At 44.7% G+C, this 19,794-nt stretch overlaps 1 protein-coding gene across 1 annotated transcript in view; it reads left to right on the top strand.

The window, feature by feature from the left end:
* The window catches only part of LOC146199951 (arylsulfatase B-like), a 93,896-nt gene that overhangs the window by 49,281 nt on the left and 24,821 nt on the right, over positions 1-19,794 (top strand). The window contains exon 6 of the mRNA XM_084592833.1: positions 2,283-2,409. Coding sequence (XP_084448959.1) covers positions 2,283-2,409 — 127 coding nt within the window. The remainder of the gene's footprint in view (positions 1-2,282; positions 2,410-19,794) is intronic.

Genomic DNA, 19,794 nt, shown 5'->3' with positions numbered 1-19,794 from the left:
AGCATAACTGCCGTGGTACAGCGAGACGAAAGCTGCTCCGAAATCTACGGGTGCTTCCTTTCTTCAAGTATTTTTTCCCTGGCTGCACATAGAGAGAATCTTGGAGGAGCTTCATGTTGTTGCGCGCTTTCGGTTCGAGATGAAGCTGCAGGCATAGATTATGAATTTATTAAAACAAAAAAACTGGCGAGGCGAGCAGCAAAGGTACCAGGGTGATAAAAATGACCCCGAGGCAACTATTTCAATAACATCTCTTGTGAGCTCGACGGAAAGCAAAGAGCAATGAGTGGAAAAATGTTGCGCCCATTTTTATTTGCTTTTCTACTTTTCCTGATTGACAGTGAGAGGGTCCCTCTATTTCCTCCTCTTTTTCTCACACCATGGCTACCTCGATTCTCTTATCACTCGCTCAGGACCGACTTGACTGCTTGCCTTGAACTGACATCAGTTGCGTGATGGCTATGGAAAGTCTCAATAAGGCGGCAAGGTTTGCCTAGGGCAGGCAGGGGCGAAGAGGCAGTTTTACCACTAAGAAAAATCACTTGAATGAGAAAACCCTGTTTTTCGTAGAAAGAAGTTGTCAATAAAGGTTTTACCGAATATTTAACGGTGAAACGGGGACTAAGTGTGAGTTACATTAAGCAGCCCATCTACGTTTCTTTAAAGCGAAGTGCAGGGCTAACTGAGGGCAACCTCTTGCAGAGTTCTATACAATTAATGAAATTAGTGGAATTCTTTATTGACTTTATTGCATGTGCTATATTTTATATTCTGTGGAATGCTGCCCATGCAATCTTTCACGTTAGTTTAACAAATATCAGAATACTTGATCCATGTTACAATATTCACATTTCCCAGGGTCTGTATGTCATCTGAATGCTTCCGATTTCGTAATGTAGTGTCACGAACATCCGTCTGTCCTCTCGTCGCCTGATCTCTGACATCATTGCCCATATCGGGAAAAGGCATGGCCGCGCACTTCCCTCGCTTAGTTCGTTAACGGTTAGGCTTGAAATGGGTTCGCTTCTGACTGCATTTGCCATGTGTTCAAGTTGCGGACTTATCAAAAGCCTCAGAGAGCGGAGAACTCGTCTCGTCAAATCTCGTTCAGCACCCGAATGGTTCACGTGTCGGTGACAGGGTGAAAGGAAATTGATACTCGATAGTCGGATGTTCGCTTTCCATGGTGGCTAAATATACAATAGTTTCATTTGTAGAGGATGCACGGAAAAAATTGCACAGCCTTCGGAGGCTGTGGAACAAGAGCCGACGTAGCGACGCCGGTTTTTCGGCCACTCGAAGCCGCGGGAGATGTGTTCACAACTCCGTGCTCCGCGTTTGTTGCTCGAAGGACAATTGCGCTCCGCAGAGTGACTGAAGGGTGGGCTCGGCGAGGCCAGCATCAACGGACGCCGTAGCAACTCTTGCAATGGTGCTCTGCTTTAGCATTCTCCACAGGCGTTCACAGTTCTTTCGGGGAAAATAAATGCTCAGCTTTGAACCGCCGGTCTCTCCGGACGTGATTATTTTGGTCCCTCAACAGCACTGTGCTCGCTAAGTTTTCACAGTCATTTCACGAGGCGGTTTTTCAGGGTCTGGTCTAGTTCACTATTACAGCGTGGCGGTCGGCTACGCAAGAGTATCGGCGCATATTCTTCCTATCCGTATGCGTGGCTGCAGAAGGGTCATATGAGCCCAACAAAGCCAGCTAGGAAAGATATTTCATTCTCATTCGTTGGAAATGAAAGTAAGGCAATAGCAGCCCTGGTCTTATGGGGTACCTCTGTATCACGAAATCAAGATAGGCATGCAGCTTGCACTGCTAAATCCGCTTTCAAACTAAGAAGCTGGAGGTTACATCTGTACTGTCAAGAATGTTTCAGGTTTCGATGAAGCTTAGATGGCCGCCGCATAACGGTGTCACGGAATATTTGCGACATGTTTTCGACTCATCTTTGAAACTGGCTTCACAAACCATGGCACGCTATGGTTTTTCGACCGAGCAAGACCTATATATTATTGTGTAATACCTCAAGGCACCTAACTTATTCGCTGGTGACCGCATATATTGCCATAGGTTTGTGCATAGGATGACGACAAATATTAGTCTGCATTTCAGCTTTGCAATATTTGCTCTCACTTTCAATGAATCACGCCGGAACTATTCTTCCCTAACGTTTCCTTCCGCTTGCCATTTTTTATTGGCTTTTGTTCACCGACTTTGTCACTTTTTAACAATTTCTGACTAACGCAGCGCATTTATGCATTTATTTTCACCGCAGCCGCTGTTCCTGTACGTGGCACACGAGTCTCCACACTACAGCGTCCCTCACGACCCCCTTCAGGTACCCGACCGGCACTATGAACCATACGCTTATATGATTCATAAAAACCGCTCACGTTATGCAGGTGAGTAACTACTCAAGAGCAAATTCTAGAGTTAACATAGTAAGCTATTTACTTAGATACACTGAGAAAAGAGTCTCGAATTCTTTCACGAATGGCACTCATCAAGCTCTTGCAGGTATACAGAGTAAAGTGAAAAGCCAGAGCTTGCCGTTGCTCTTCACTCTGGTCAGAAGGGTTTGCACAAGTGTTTCTGCTTTTATCTCCATGAAGTCAAATCCTAGCTGTTGCAAATGATGGCGGTGTTTCGTATGATATTCGGGTTGTACAGCGCATGGAAACGCCCGAATGGCTCTTCGCCATACTAATTTTCACATCACACTTCTCCGACAGTATGTCGGGAATTACCTCCTACAAATAATTATTGTTTTGAAAACTCAGTCGTGTGTACTCAAGTATATTATAGTAATTGATAAAATGATTAATTTGAACTCTTTTATTAGATGTACTGCTTCTAAACAGGCTCACTTTGTAAAAGCGGCCCGCTTGTAGGTTTTGTAAAATAAAGCCAATAAAGACAAAACCGTTTTCGTGGAGTGGTGGAATGCCCGTACAGCCTGCTCTGAAAACATTCTTTTTTAATTATTTTCCCTCATGTCTTTCAGTTCTTAGTTTTTGGCAATGATTGCAGTCTTCCGTATGATATGATTAAGTTATTAGGCTTGCCTAGAGTATGGAAACGCCGCATTGCTGTTTGCCATGTGAATGTCAGAGAAATGCAAGAGTACTTAGGGATTTTATTCGGAAGGTAATTTTTGTTTTGATAACTCCGTCTCGCGTATTCAAGTTATCGATGTATATTAAAAGTGAAGGATGAAGAGTTTTATAATTAGCAGCATTCTTGTCAAATGGCCTATATTTTTAAAAATCAACCAGCCTGTTTTGGTTGTAAAATAAAGCAAGAAATACCAAAAGCGGTCGTGGAATGGTACAGACAACCACAGATAACCAATCCTCCACTATTTGTCTCAAATGCCTGTTTTGGCAGTTTGCTCTGGTTTATTAAAGTAAGGTTGTTTTGGTAAGGCATCAAGGCTGCGATCCTATTTCGATAGCAAAATGTCGAGCTAGAAAATTGTGGAAAAGATGCTAATTTTATGTGTCAGCGTTTATTGAAGCAGTGTGGTGCTTTCCTTAATTTAATAATAATAAATGAGGGTTGGAAAAATATCGTGGAGTGGGAGGAAGAGGTTATTCTAAACGGCCATGTTTTAATAGGCTCTTTGCTGGAAACAGCACACGGTCGTTCGGTCGAGGTTTTGCATGTTATGTGGACATCGTTGACACCTACAAACTTTCGCTGCCTCGTCGACTACCGGTGATGTAGTGCTCAATATTATGCTTGCATGGTTTCCTAAATAGTAGTTTGCACCGAGCGCCTGACTTCAAAGATGCCCTTGACCGAGTTATTGTCGGCATTAGAGAATATCAAATAAGCCATGTTTGGATGGTGACTGTGTGAGAATCGCGTTTAAAAACAGAAGATCGTAAACTTGGCGGAGCTATGCGCATAAGGGTTGCAATGAATGAAATTTGATCTAGAAACAAGAAATATTAAGTTGAAGCTGCTTTGGCTGCCGCGCCACATGAAACCTCGCCTAATTGTAGAAGTTGGCACTGTTCAGTTCATGGAGTGTAAAAAGTGGCGCTACCTTGTGATAGAGCAGATGGAGACCTCAAACTGGGATGTGTTTATGACGCTGAAAGATTACGTTTCATCTTCCACCATTCTTGACGCCCTGGGTGTGTTAGGGGTTTCAGCTTTGTTCATCATTTTGCGCAGTTCTTCACAGTGTCTTCGGTGCTTCATAGTTGGACACATCCGACGATAGTGCCGTATGCTGCCTCGATGCGCGCAGTATCGTCATTTTTTTTTTTGACGTAAGCGGATATATTACGTCAGTGCTCGTAATGCTCCGCACATCATGTGCGGAAGCCTCAGCAACCTCAGGCGTATCCATGGACAGAAGCATGGCTTAGAAACGTCCCGCGGATGAGGCGCTTGGTGTCCGCGAAGATCCAAACAAGGTATCAGAGGCGGAAGGTTGTCACGTGTGAATGAAAGCCCCCGCTGAAAGGAGGCAAATCAGGATACATCCCCAACATAACCAAGAACCTATCGGCACGTAGCGTACGAAGCAGACGCAACCATCTGTGGGAACGGAGTGAGGCAGACGGCATAATAGGCGCGCGTCTTCTCAGAAGCCATCAGCACTAAGTCGGCGGAAACAGAAGAAAGCCAGACGTCGTGGCTAATTGGTTTCAGGGACCATGAGTTCACGACAACTCAAGGGGCCCGCGGCCGTGAAGATATCAGGGTGTAATGCACTTCGAGACGAGGAGGACGTTACAGGCGACGACACCTTCTCTGGGCGGCTTTCGCGGTGGTAGACACGGGGAATTGAGCTTTGGAGCTGGATCGGGAAACAAGCAAGAGGTTGCCCTGCTTGCCCGACGCATCGCGACCTCTGCTTCGGATCGTCGAGCAGCCCATTCGACTATTCATCGGATGTCCAGCGAGACCAGCCCGAGCGACTTCCTTCATCAGCACCGTTAAGACAACTACCAATTGGCACTGTCTCAATTTTCACTTGTTCGTTATAATTAATTACTCTAAAGGCTCTAAATTATGATCTTTTTCATTTACGTAAAGTCCACCTTTGTTTTTAATTACCGTGCGTGTGCTTAATTATCGCTTCACTGTAATATTCTTATATTTATTGTTTTGTTGCTTATGCTTGCATTAAATGCTGTTTTTTTTTAGTTGTACGCCTCTCTGGGTTTCTCGACTCGCATTCTGGACAAGTAGGAAATATTTATCGGCAAGCCTGCCAGGATGCTCTTTAGTCAACTCGTCTGAACGTTAAGGTCAACACGCTTGTGTCCGTGCTGAAAACGGAGATATGGACCTTCAATAGCTCATGTTGAGGGCCGAAAATTTCTAGTTCGCGAAAGAGGGGACAATGGCTCTTTATGGGGAAGAAGAAATGAGGCAGAGAATAGCAAAGGGGTTTGCGCACAAGCAGGGGCCTGAAAATAGAGAAAGGGTTCACAGCAAGCACGCGTAAGTAGAAGAGAGTGCTAATTTGATGGCAGAGTTAGAAGAAAAGAGATTGGCACTGGAGAAAGAAATGCTCAAACTCAAATAACCCCTTTGCCAATAGCAACTTTCAAGCTGTGCCAAAGGCGACAGGATTTACTTAGGTATTAGAGCGCACACCTTGCAGCGGTCTATCCGAGATAGCTGATGGCTTATTTTTACAATAAGTGAGATGATTTGGATGCGTATTTGCATCCCTAGAAAGAATCGCAATAGGGCAAGGATGGTATAAGCAAGAACAAACAACAGCCTTGAGCCTTTCTATGGTGGGCGACGCATTAACTATTTTGGGAGATTTCCCGCGTCATGCAGAGTGTGTGGATTATGGTAAGGTAAAGAAAACATTACTGCAGAAGTTCTGCTTAAGCGCAGCAAGATTCCGAGAATGGTTCCGGGATAGTAAGCCCAATGACGAGGAAACCGCAAGTTCGCACCGCGATTGTTGAACTTCTTTAAGCGATGGCTGGAAATAGCAGAGGTTGAAAACACTACGAAGATGTGAAATCTGATTCTAGCACAGCAGTTTTTGTCTTGCTGTCACACAATGTTGGCTGTATTTCTGAAAGAGTAGAAGCTGAAGAGAGCAGAAAAACTTTCAGAATATGCCGATCAGTTCGTGGTAGTACAATGCCATAACAAAATGGGGAAGACCAAGGAAGATGTATTGAGAACGTCAGATGTTAACTCGGGAAAGCAAGGAGTGAAAAGAGGCAGATTTAGGCACCCACGGTAGTATTTTTGTTTTGCAATCGTAGTGGACATCGTGCCGCGGACTGTAGGCTTAGCGGAAATAGACGCCACACCTAAGACATCTGTCAGCACTGCAACAAGTTACGCCAGAGAATTGAAAAATGTAAATTTTAACCGCAAGAGAAGATCGCCTGTGCAGTATATATCAAGCAAACGGATATGTTTGCACGGGAAGACCAACAGATGACCGAACGTGAGAGATCGGGAGAAGGTGAAATAGCCATACACGCAACTGCTAGAGAGCCGTCGATGCCTATAGTTGAGGGTGAAATACACGGACAGCGCGTCAGCGTATTAAGAGATAGCAAGCGAAACACTGTTCTAGTAAGAAGGAGCCTCATCAAAAATTAGGAGCTTACGGATAAACTCGCGTTAGTTCTGTTGGTTAACGGCCCGATTTGCTACCTTCTTGAAGCCATGATTAGCATTTCTACACCGTTCTTTTCGGGACCATTGTTGGTAAAGTGCTTAAATGTACCGCTGTGTGACTTGGTACTGGGAATATCATGAGCATAAGAAAAGGATGACGATCTCGACGCCGAATGGGCCCCTGGTGGAGAACGTCGCTCAGAATAGGAAGAAAAAGAAGAAGTAGAAGCAGTTAAGAAGACACCTTTTAGAGTGTCAGGCGAACGCAGAGGAAACACAGAACAAGCTAAAGAAAAAATCGAACCATCCATTACGGCGTCCGCTGCACAGACGACAGCGATAAAAGCAGCACAAAGAAAGGCTAAACGTCAGGTTCCTGTGGCGGAGCTGCGGACGGTGACTCCAGAGTAACAAGCGCAGGAGCAAAGAAAGGATGCGTCTCTAGCCGATTGTTTTCGGAAGATTGGGGAAGCTCTACAACGAAAGAAATGCCGTACAATATTCCCGTTACTGATACAAGATGGGCTGTTGTACGGCCGATGTACACTCTTTGTCAAAAGTGTAGAACACCAGGGGGTCTGCTTCTGAGACACTTCGTGCTTCTTGCAATGCATTTCCAGGGTTCTGAATCTCTTATTAGTAAAAATAATTTTCGTCCTACTTTCTTCAATAGGAAATACCTCCACTAATGCTAAATCAGCATCGCTGCACGGATCAGAAACAAAACTCCAGGCTCTACACATTTGACAAAGGCTGTGCTTTCCGCACAGTAAGAGAAACCCTACATTTAGTAGCAGTAAAGGAATTGAGAGGGTTGGTGCTGCGTGTTGGCCAAGATTCGGTTACGGTAGGGCATCAAGGTTCCAAGAACACAGTGAATAGAATTGTAGGGAACGTCTACTGGCCTGGCCTCCGCACTGACGTGAAGCTATACGTTAGACATTGTGAAGTAACCAAAGAGTGATGCCCAAATAAATTACGTAGCAGAGAAGTTTTGGGGGGTGTCCACAGCCACAAAAGAGCGCTAGACGGGAAGCCCGGTGTCGAGTGTTGGTTGTCATGGCGAGATGTATGGCGGTACTGAATGTTTGCCGTGCATGCGCGCGTAATTTGTCGCCACTATGCAACATGCTGGGCGGCTTGAGAAGCAGGAGTATACTGGGGTATGTCAGGTTAACACGGTAGTATGGTGTCGACTGTAGCAGAGAGATTACAGCCGTAGAGGCGAAAAAAAAAGAGAGAAGCCCGTAGTCGATAATGGTGCGCTATTGGAAGAACAAATGCTGCAAAATGAAGGAAGATACTTCTAACGCTGTGACAGATGGAAGGGATGTGGGCTCTGCATACCTCGTCAGATGATCAACGGCTACAATAGCCCAGCGATTGCCGGCTGCAGTGTAGAGAAGCAGCCAGTACAAATAGATGCCGACACGGTCGAAAGGGCGTGGTGGGCAAGGTAACGGCAACAACTCTCCAGAAGAACTTTAATGCGACGTTGAAAGGTGAGGCATGAGTGGACGTACTTGAGTAAGAGGGTGTACATGTCCCTGTCAGTAGAAACGCAGCCGGATACGAGTGTATGGCGACGCCCGCGTGACCGGGATTGTGGTTCAACGTGGAAATAGTAGGATTTGCGAGCGTAGCTGCCTGGGAATAACTACTAACCACTTGCGGCCATCTGCGCAGTAGTAGCGGCGGAGAGGTTACCAGGAATGGCGAAGTACAAAGCATGGCGGCGGAGAGCACGCGATAAAGAAGCTGCCGTATGATTGGAGAGGAAATAGAGGAGAGACGTTATCCAATGATCATTCCGCCGCGCTGATAGCATTTCACTGATGTGAAGTGATGGAGAGTAATCGTCGGAAGAAAAAAAGTTTGTGACCTCAGCTGTAAGAGGGCCGCAAGAAAGGACATCAGCGTCATGCTGCTTACGGCGGGAGTGGTAAAGAACGCTGACTACACAATCCTGAAGGCGAAGAGCCTATTTTGCCAGTCTGAAGGACGGGTGTTTCCATGAATTAAGCAAGAAAAGCGCATGCTGGTTCATCACTACCTCAAAAGGGCAGCCATTGAGGTATGGGAGGAATTTAATAAGACTACAAATAATGGCTTATCACTATTTTTAAGTGGCAGAGTAATTGGATTTAGCCTTCGTGAGTGTATGGCACACCACGTATTAAGCATAGCCTGATTTCCGCTCAGCGAGCATAGCACTGCTATGGCGGGCGGAACAATGATACGTTTTTCAAATTAAGCTGCAGTCGGGCATATGAGAGGCAGGTCGAAACGTGCTTCAGACAGTAAAGGTGGGTGCCTAAGCCCGGAGAAAAGACGATGTCGTGGAGGTAGCATAGGCATGTCTTCCGCCCACGCAAAAGGTGTCCATCATCGGCTGAAATGTTGCGGAAGCATTTGCTAAGGCCAGACGCCATAAATAAAAATTCGTACAAGGCATCGGGAGTTACCAAGGCAGCTTAGGGCGATCAGCCGTTTCAATGGGAACCTGCCAGTGCCCTGAACGTAAATCTAGGGAAGAAAAGAGCTCTTCGCCTTGCAAACAGTGGAGAGCGTCGTCAATACGCAGGAGAGGGTAGACGTTCTTCCGATTATTCTTATTAGGCGGCGATAATGGACAGAGAAGACGATAGAGCCATCTTTCTGTTTTACAAGGACGACAGATGACGCCCAAGGGATGCTTGAGGGCTGAATCATGTTCTGAAGCATTAGGTCGACTTGCTCTTCAATAGCCTGGCGTTAGGTCGCAGACAAACGATAGAGGTTCTGTCGTAATGGTTTAGGGGTGCCGGTGTCAATGCAATGAGAGGCTGTAGAAGTTTGACCCAAATAACTTTGATGACAGTCGAAGGATCAGCGAAAGTTTTGTAGTAGGTACAAAAGCTGTGTGCGCTGCGCCGGAGGAAGATATACGTCGATAGAATGAAGGAATAGGTCTGTAGAGGAGGGAACGGGCGCAGTCGAAGGGAGCTGAGCGTAGTCACGGCATATTGCAGCGCGTGGCCAGGCTCGTCAGAGATCAAAAATGATACGATTACCTGGATACAGCCGAGGCATTCCCCATGGCGCAAAACAGAAGGGAAGGAATATGGTTAGAGACCCATAACATGGAAAGGCCAGCGGAAATAGCGAGCACAGCATTGGGCGTGGAACGCACTTGCGGCGCAGGAAAGTATGGGCTAGTGTGAAGAGAACAGTTTCGTGGCTAAGAGAGTCACAAGCGACATGAACAAGCACAGGAGATCAGGGAGGAAGGTCAATATCTTTGGCGTCGAAGGCTTTAGTGCAGGAATTCAACGGAGCAGCGTCTGGCAAGGTAAGGTGCAAAGTCGAAAACCTCACTTCAGGGTGAGCACAATCGACGATAGCAGTTTGACGCGAAAAAATTTCTAGCCTAAGATGAGCGCATGTAATCGAGAAGGGAGTACGACCAACTCGATTTTATACAATGAGTCTTCGATCGTGCCTCGAGTGGTGCATGCTGCTAACGGCGTAATGCGTCCAGCAGTGGTCGTGCGCACAGAGAGTCCTGAAACTGGCGTCTTTACTTTCTTTACCAAGCGACAAAGATTAGCGTCCATTACTGGCATCGCGGCAACGGTGTCGATAAGAGCCAAGACAGAAATGCTCTCGACCGAAACTTCTATAATATTGGCAGGTGAACGACGTGGTGTTTGAAATTTCGATGGCGACGCAGTTATTACCTCAGGAACCGCGGAAACTAGTTTTACTCCTGATTATTTTGGCGACGTCGCATTGGAGAGATGGTGCGTCATCACGGCGAAGGAGAACGGCAGCCCGAGAGGGCGGAACATTCTGGAGAAAAAGGATGACTTGATGCTTGCTTGTCACATGCGCGGTACTCACGCGATGGAGGAGAGTACCTGGATGCTCGGGCAGATGGTGATGGCACCGAGTAAAAGCGACGGGAATGGCAGGCAATATGGTCAGGCAGTCCGCAAAAATAGCAAATCGTCCTGTTGACATTTGTGGGCCATGGGTTGCTTACTCATGGAGCCGGTTGACGGTATGATGTTGCCGGCGCTTATACAGGCACTGACATCGCAATGTAGGTAGGCGGTCAAGACCTTGAGGTGAATTCGGAGGAGGAGGGAGGAAGGAACAGCTTTAATCAATGCATTACTCATCGTCGAGAATGTTTTGAGTCAAGGTCACGAAGGCCAATTGATCTTTCAGCTGGTCAGAGGCTAACCAAGCCCGCCACGTTGGGAGAAGAGCGTGTGAAAGTGAGTGATTTAATTGCGACAGGGCATGAAAGCGTGCAATGTTCTAAGCTTCCACAGTGGTCTGAACAATTTGGGCATGCAGGGGAATGTATGATTTGGTATAGAAACAACCGGGCAGAAGAAAGTAAGAATGCGTATTTACATGTATAGTGAGGGATTCATCAGGAAGAGGAAGTGTACAAAAAGGTTTCCTTATGTTGCCATAGTGAATATTGTTTTCTTTTTTGTAGTGAAGAAGAGTGTCCCACGTGGATGGATAAGGCAAGGTACTGCAGGGTACTGCTTCCATAATATGCTGATAAAGCTCTGTAACTGATAGAGATGAGAAAGGGAAGGGGGCGCCAAAGGTTGTAAACTGGATGACTGACACGAGGAAGCATTCAGTAAATAGACAGAAATCTTGGCGAGGCGGCCAGTTTTGTTAACCCCTAACGTAAGCAGAAAACTCGTTTTACGCACAGATGCATCAGACACAGTTCTAGGCGCGAACTAATGCAGGAAGAAGGCGGCTTCCTTCACCCTGTGGCGTATGCCGCTGAAGCCATGCGAAAAGAACTACTCTAAGATGGAAAAGGAGTGTTTAGCGCTCGAGTTGGCAGTAAAGAAGCTAAAGTTGTATTTATACGGAACTTAGTTTTAGGTGCAAACAGACAGCCAGCCCCTGCAGTGTTCGAAAAAATCTAAATATCCAAAAGGTAGATTGATGAGGTGGAGTCTGACTCTCCAGGAGTAGGAGTTCCACATTGATTTCATAAAAAGGACAGAAAACATGGGAGCCGAATTCTTTACCAGGTTGAACTCAAGCGAAATACATTACTGGATACATTTTGCATCACATTGTTACAAGTTGGATGGTTTTATTCACAGATGATGGCGGTACATTCGAGGCAGAACAGGTGTCCTTCAAACACTCAGCCTCCTCTTCTTATTACAGGGACTTTCACTTCGTTCACACGAGTCGCTGCACAGCGCGCGACAATGTTCACTTAAACCATATATCCAAATGTGCATGCATGCCCATTGGTGTTCTTTGTTTGTCTTGTGTCCACAGTGGGGTTTTATGTGAATTTTGTACGTTCTTTAGTGACTTTTGTACGTTCGTGTTCGGACTTGTTACGCCAGTGAGCAGATTTCAATGAGAACAACTCTTTAGTGTGGTGGTACTAGGCACGTGTGAATAAAAGCCGTCGTTTAAAGACGACAAACTAGGATCCATCTCGAACAGGACCATGGAACTGTCGGCACGTAGCGTACGAAGTAGACGCAACCATTCGTGGGAACGGAGCGCGGCAGAGAGCATAAAGTGCGCGCGTCTGCTCTGAAGCAAGAATCACAGAGACAGCGAAAACAGTAGAAGGCCAAACGTCGTGACATCACGGTTTCAAGGGGTACCAGTTCAAGGCAAATCACGGGGCCCGAGGCAGTGATGATATAAGGGAGCAGTGCACCCCGAGACGAGGAGGACGTTATACGTGACGACGTCTGCTCCTGGCTGCTTCCACGTTGGTAGACGCCAGGACTTGAGCTTTCCAGCTGGTGCAGGAAACATGCAAGAGGTTGTCCTCCTGGACCGACGCACCGCAACATGTGCTTCAGATTGCTGAGTCGCACCTTCGACTACACATCAGAGGCCCTAGCGTGGCAACTTCAAGTGGTATCTTTCATTGGCAACGTTCAAGCAAGCACCGATTGGAATAGTCTCTATTTTCATTCTTTAATGATAATAAGCTCTCAAAAGTCTGTAAATTAGGACCATATTTCATGTACATAAAAAGCACCTGCGTGTGGAATTACCGTGCGTATGCATGATTATTGTTTCATTCTAACATCCTTACTTTAGTCTTTTGTCGCCTATTGTTGCAGTAAACATTAGTTTTTGAGATGTACACCTGTCTGAGTTTCTCGACTCGCCTGCTAGACATATAAGGGGCAAAGGGCAGAGGAAGGTTGGCTTCTTTTGCGGAAGGTGCTGAATAATGTACGCAGGAAAATATAGCGGCGGTCATTGCTTTAGAGATCGCTACCTTAACGTTAAAGGCTTGCGGAATCGACGGTGCCAATGGAAGTTAAAGCAACTGTTTGAAAGCAGTAGTTTGAATGTATCTGAAATTTAGGAAAGTAAACAGGCTACGGACGAGGATGCAGAAACTCCTATTGGTATAGCGATTTGTTATAGCCAGCCATTCCAACGGCTTGACCGGATGGTGGATGCTTTTTCTGAGCAAAATATTAGAAATGGCTTACTTGTCGTATTGCACTGATGGTTAGGAGCGGCTCATGTGCTGGGGCCTCGCTATTTCTAGTCAGCATTGGCTAATTGTTTGTGCCTACGTTGCAATGAAGAAAACTGTTTTTCTCCTCATCGCAAAATCTCCTGCGCTCAGACAGGATACGTTTACTGCTGGAAGATTTCAATTGTGTATGTAACAATGAGAAGCGATAGTATATCCTGAACGGTACCACCCTAGTGGTGTTGTTCTCTCTGAATTATTTTAGCACATACCTTATTGACATTGGCTAATTAAACAGCGATAATGTACAAATTTTACGCACTTCCAATCGTCTTCGACTGCCCGACTAGACAGGATATACATTTCTGCTGGCAAGTTGCCTACTGTGCATGGATACTGGGTGAGACAAATATATTTAGCGACCACTCCACGCTGTATGTTCAGATAAGAAAGCCTACTAGACGTCTTCTCCAGTCGCAGTGGGAGCTATGAAAGCTCAATCATTTTCTTCTATCAGATTAAATTTTTTAGCGCACGTAGCTGCATACCTCAAAAGCACGTGAGCATGTACCAATCTCTGTCTTCCAAAAGTGGGACATTTTTAAGAGGGATTTTAAGTCTTGCAGCTGAAGCATCATCAGAGATCACATTCTTGAAGCGCCTTCAAATTCGTGAATTGCAGTGCACCTTAAACAAACTGTATTAGCTTGAAAGAATTTCTCTGCGGTCGTGTCTTGATAATGTCAATATAATTATTTAATAATTTATTTATTTATTTGTACATGCCATTAGTTGGAAAGAATTTCTGTGTGGTCGTATCAATATTTATAATGTATTTATTTATGAATTTGTACATACCGCAGCCCCTGTATGGGGCTATTGCGGGACTGGGTTATAAAAATCTGTAAAGAAACACAAACAAAGTAAACAATAAAATGTAAAATTCAAGAAAAATAAGGCAGATGATAAAAAATGTAGCTCAGAATACCAGTACCAAAACAGCAATGCAGCAATACGTGGTAAAAAAAGACAAAATATAAAATCAGGTAGACCTAACTTTTGACTGAAAAACATTTAGACATTTATTCTTAAACATCATTAAATCGAGCTTACAAACTTTATGTACAGAAAAAATAAGGGTGCCTTATACCGGTTTCCATTGGGCGAACAGGAGCACTTTTAGCTGCACTTAAAGTGCTCTCGCGAGTTTCGGCGCCCACCAGTGGTCGAACAGGAGCAGTAGCGTTGTGTTCTATTGGCAGAGGAGTTGCACTTTGGGGGTCCCGAGAGCAGCTGAGAGCAGTCCTCGGTGCTCCGTCGCCAGCGGCGGAGTACAGGGAGAACGGAGTAAGTCACGTGACCTTTTTGACGTCACTTCTGGTTATTCACCCGTAGCCCGGGCCCATGCAGGAAGGCCACACCTGACGTAACCCGCTCCCCCTCGCTACGCTGAGCAGCGTGAACGCGAGCGTGGGAAAAGTTTGATCACATGACGCCTGAATTCACGCGCTCCCCCTCGCTACGTCACGCGCTCCCGCTCGCTACGCTGCTCTCCGAGCAGCGTGAATGTTCCGTTGGGGAGACGAGAAAGCGCGTCCCTAGTGTTCTCGTGCGCTGCCCTGGCTGCTCGTTGCTCTTGCTCCTGCTCGCCCAATGAAAACCGGTATTAATTAGGTCGCAAACACAGAAGTTCGTTAATGAACAACGATCTTTCCGCGATTTATTCATCAAACGGTAGCTACTCTTTTCATGGCGGTTTAGAAATTCGTTGCGGAAGTGATATGTACACTGACACGCCAGATAATCTTGGTGCTTTCTTTAGCTATAAGGCGTGGCTCTTTAAAGTTAGTAGTAACACGATCAGTGGTTCTGATTGCAGTCATTTATAGATTTTCTTCATCTTGAAGATGAGTAGCGGGCAACCATTAAGGGATATATTGCTTAAGATGTCAATTCGGTCATTTGTTACATTTGTTTAGTACAGAGTCAGAAGTCTCCTTGCCCGGATTGTTTGTGTATTGAGTTCTATAAAACATTATGGCTACCTAGCACATGCCCTAGTGGGAGTTTTCAGTGCACCATGTGAAATAGGTTTTTTGCCCTCCACGTTCTATACTGGTCACACCATACTTATCCCGAAAACCATGGGCTCATGTCGGTTGAAAACTGTTGAAGAGTACCATCCGATATCCTTATGCAACGTAGATTACAAGATATTTGCGAAAGTTCTTTCTTCTCCTCTGAAGCTTGTTACGTTAGATTTATTAAGGTCACACAAAGTGTGTGGGATCAAAAACAGTAGTAGCGAAACCATATCCATATCACAAGTTCCGTGATAGATACAGTGTCAGATGAGGTCAATCAAGTAGCCCTAATTCAGATTGATCTGGTGAAAGCTTTTGATAATTTGTGTCACAATTTTTGGTTTGCTGTACTGGAGAGTGCAAACATTCGTGATGTCTTGCGTAAAGGCATCGAACTATGTTATAAAGCGGTCATTATAAGGCTGATCGTTGATCCGAGTTTTACAAAATCAATCCCGCCTAAATCATTTGTTGGACAGGGCGGTCCGCTATCGCCTTTGCTATTCGCATTATATATTGAGCTCCTGTGACGTATTATCATCAAGAACAAAGTAGAACGCGGCTTCTCACTATCGCATTGTGAAATTAAGATTTTGGCTAGTCGTGATGACATTGCCCTTTTCCATTCTGATAAAAAGAGTGTGATCGAGGTTTCGCCCGCAACTGAGCATTTTGAGCAACGATTGAGTTCTCATTAACCTAAATTGTTGCCCCCCACTGGTCATAGAAGTGAGGGTTCGTTTTGGGGTTTTACAGAGATTGGCGACACACTCCATTCCCTCAACGTTCAGATTTCTTTAGAAACCTATACGGGTCTATGCAGTAGACAGTTGACAAAAGTTTGATTTTAAGATCTTTTCCTGTACCGATGTATTGGCAGCCTTACCTCTCTTTTCTGGGCAATATTGCATATTAAAGCAGGTGCCACGGGTGTATACACAATTAAGCGCAAAGATTTTAATTTTTAAACCTCACACGTCAACTTTACTGGTTAAAACATCGTTCTGTGTAAAAAGGACTTTCGCGCCATGGTCATTCGCCTGTGTCAGCAGCCAATAACTATAGATCGTTTCTTTGTGTACTGCAGTTATGCAGTGTTTCTTTGGGACATTCTTCAGCTGACTCCCAAAGCGGACGTTGATATTACACCCTATACTATAAGATTGTTGTCCTACAATGGAAACTTCTGAGGTTCCATGGGATTTTTTTGAGCTTGTGAGAGTGTTTAGCCTGAGGAAGATCGGCATGACAGATCACCACGCAGAACAACCACGTTCATTGAAGTCTGTGCCAAGAACAGTGTTCTCTCTGTGTATGTGTGTGTGTGTGGGGGGGGGGGGGGGGTTATATGCTGTGCAAGATCAACCTCCTGCCTGGCTATTTTTACTTGATGCGTGTATATGTCTTCCGCAATTTTGATGTGTGGGCAACAGAGAGCTCGGTGCTAGTTCGACTGGGTATGAGAGGTTGAGGGATGCGCGCTGTGTTAAATCGGACTGTAAGTACTTCCATTCAACAAAGAAGAAGATTCTCTCGTGACAAACGGATGAAGAGAAAAATACCGCATTACTGACTAGACCTGCTTGTGTGCCATGAAAGTTCTCAGCTTTAGAATGTACAAGAAAGAAGTAAGTGAAACAAAAATTGAGCTTGAAATTATCGATAAACAAGTACAAAGCAGCCATGATAAGGGCGCGTGCAGAGCGTGTCGGATTCGATAAAATGCTTACTAAGCAATCGCTGAGTGACGAAAAGAATTACGCGACTCAGAATAAACTCAAACGAATAAAGCATTCAAATGAGTAACGAGTTATACGGAAATAATTCAGTTAGATTTTGTAGAGCAGTACCGGGAATCGTTCGGCCGACGCAAGACCGAAGAAGAGTAGTATAGAAGGGGTCTCGCATGCCGAAGCTAGAAGACGAAACTAAGGATGCCAATCAGTATGACAGAAACTGAAATAGCTATGGAAAAGTTGAGCGCTGAAAAATCTCCTGGTCCTGACAGCTTAGGTATTGAACTCTTTAAGCTTTTCAAAGGAGAAGCCAATAAGGTTCATAATTGAGTCTACGAAAATGTATGACAGAAAGTAAATGTCAGTGTCATTTAGAATAGCCCATATGGTCTGAATACCTCAATGGGGGGACGAGACTAATTTTTCGGTCGGTTGAAACTTATCATCCGATAAACCTCAGCAATGGTAATAATAATGTATTAATGAAGATTCTTTTCATAAGAGGGGAAAATGTTATAAAAACCTTCTTCTGTCACATCAAACCTGCGGTATTAAAGGCCGCACCATCCAAACAAATGTGCAAATTGCAAGAACTCTTCGTGAATGCTGTGGTGCCTTTGAAGATGAATTGCTGTGATGCCGCTTGATCTTGTGAAGGCTTTCTATAAGGTGTCGCACGAAATACGTTTCGCAATACCAGGACATGCAAGCTTTGGTTGAGTAATATCACAAGGTGCACAGATGGCGCATAAAACCCGTATCATTGGGTTTCACCTTTGCTTTTTGCTATTTATCTTGAGCCGTTTCTGTTATCATTGCAACATAATGAACTTGTCTACGGTTTTACTCTCCAGTCTACGCAGATAAAAGTGCTGGGTTACGCGCACGATATAACGTTTTTTTCGAAGACCAGGAAAGTGTTAAAGTCGTTCGAGTTGCTGACTTGACTGTAATCTTAGAGTATTATAAGAGCAGCTGAGAGTTGTGTTACAACACAACACAACGAAAGTAAGCAAAAATCGCATGGGTGGTAAGGGCCTGACCTTGACTGATCGCACGTGCAAGTGTGTTCAATATGGTTTTGATAGCTAAAATTTGGTATTTGTTGCAATTTTCATACATCCCCCGCCCGAATGTGTAGAAACTACACAGAGTATTTAGAGTTTTTATTTAGAGCTCAAACAGTGAGCGAATTATACCGCACTAATTTGTTTCTTCCAACAAAAAGCGTGACCTTGGTCTTTTGAACTGGTTTCTAAGACAAGTTTCTTCACGAATTTTTTTTGCGCGATTAAACATGCCCTTTCTTACTCACAATGATACAGATGAGCTTAGGTAGTGTGATACCAGACTTTGCTTTTTTTTTATTTATCCGGCCCGAAATTACGCTCTCACTGATTTTTTATGATAAATTGTTTTCCCTTACAATGTTTGCGTGTACAATTTTCAGTGGAGTGTGATAGTACTGTACCGAGAAACAAAATATGCAAGAACTTGCTCATCCTCCTTGTACCCGTACACTTATACCGATGTATATGTTTTAGAGGCCCAGGACAAGACGTCCTAAAGGGAGTTAGGAATATGCCGGTTAGGCCAACCGTCAAATCGTTTTTCTTCAAGCTTCGCTCTGATACCCTTTCCATAAAAACGTGGCTTAATGATAAAGGTATATTTGTGCCTCGCACCTCAACTAAATACCCTGCAAAACATACAGGAAAGATTGATCACATGTTTATAGACTGCTGGGATTCTGTTTTTTCATCATCATCATCATCAGCATCATCATCATCATCATCATCATCATTATCATCATCAGCCTGACTATATCCACTGCAAATTACGTCGGCTAGCTCGAAACTATAGGTAACAGCAACCTTCAAATTGAATTTATTTCCAAAAATTTCAAACCCACTGCCCTGATTTTTCTGTCGATAATACCGATTATAATTTGCAGTTCTTACCCTGTCCTACATTTAAATAGCACCTAGTCAGCGATTCGCTGAACAGTACGTCTTTCTTTCGCTGGTAACTCTTAGCCGTAACATTCCGAATCACAGCTTCACAATAACTCATGTGAACTCACGTGATTAGTACTGACAAGGTCACATCCCCCATCGCGGCACTCACTCTTACCGGAGGTGTGCTTCAGTATGTTTGATTACTACTCTTCTATACTTGGTTTCGTAACCATGCACAACTGCGCTCAGATTTTGACTGCTTCATCATCATAATAATCATTCATTCACTTAATGTCCGTAGGTGGCATAATAAACAAAGCTTGCAAAAAGAAAACTCCATCAAATCTGCACATCATCATCAGCCTGACTATACCCACTGCAGGGCGAAGGCCTCTCCCATATTTCTCCACTTAACCCGGTTCTGTGCTAGCTGCATCCACTTTACCCCTGCGAACGTCTTTACCTCATCCGCCCACCTAACATTCTGCCGCCCCCTGCTACGCTTTCCTTCCCTTGGAATTCTGTTTTTTACTGTAATATATTACAAAGAACCTTAAAGAATGAACTACCCATTAATCCTTTCAATATCCGGTTTCTGCCCGTAAAAAGGGACTACGACATTATTATGGTGCTGGCCCTCTACTGAATTTAAAAACACGGATGGCTTTTATGCACGCAGAAAAGTTAAATTTTGTAAGGTTTAACTTCATTGAAAGTGGAGCATTTCTCAGAGATGTTCTCCGTAGTCAGCCTGAGCAGTCTCAGTGGATGGATGCGGTCGACGGATTGGTCAACACAGGAAACTTTATATATATTGTTTTAGCCAAAGGTATGCAGCAATTGTTATGCCCATGTGTACTTTGTTGACCGGTAATAAAGAAAAAAGTCGTGGAGTGGC

The sequence above is a fragment of the Amblyomma maculatum genome, chromosome 2 (genome assembly GCF_055883805.1).
Source record: "Amblyomma maculatum isolate TAMU_Amacu chromosome 2, ASM5588380v1, whole genome shotgun sequence".
Taxonomy (NCBI): Eukaryota; Metazoa; Arthropoda; class Arachnida; order Ixodida; family Ixodidae; genus Amblyomma; species Amblyomma maculatum.
Note: the sequence above shows the minus strand (reverse complement) of the source record. Positions and strands in the feature narration are given on the sequence as shown.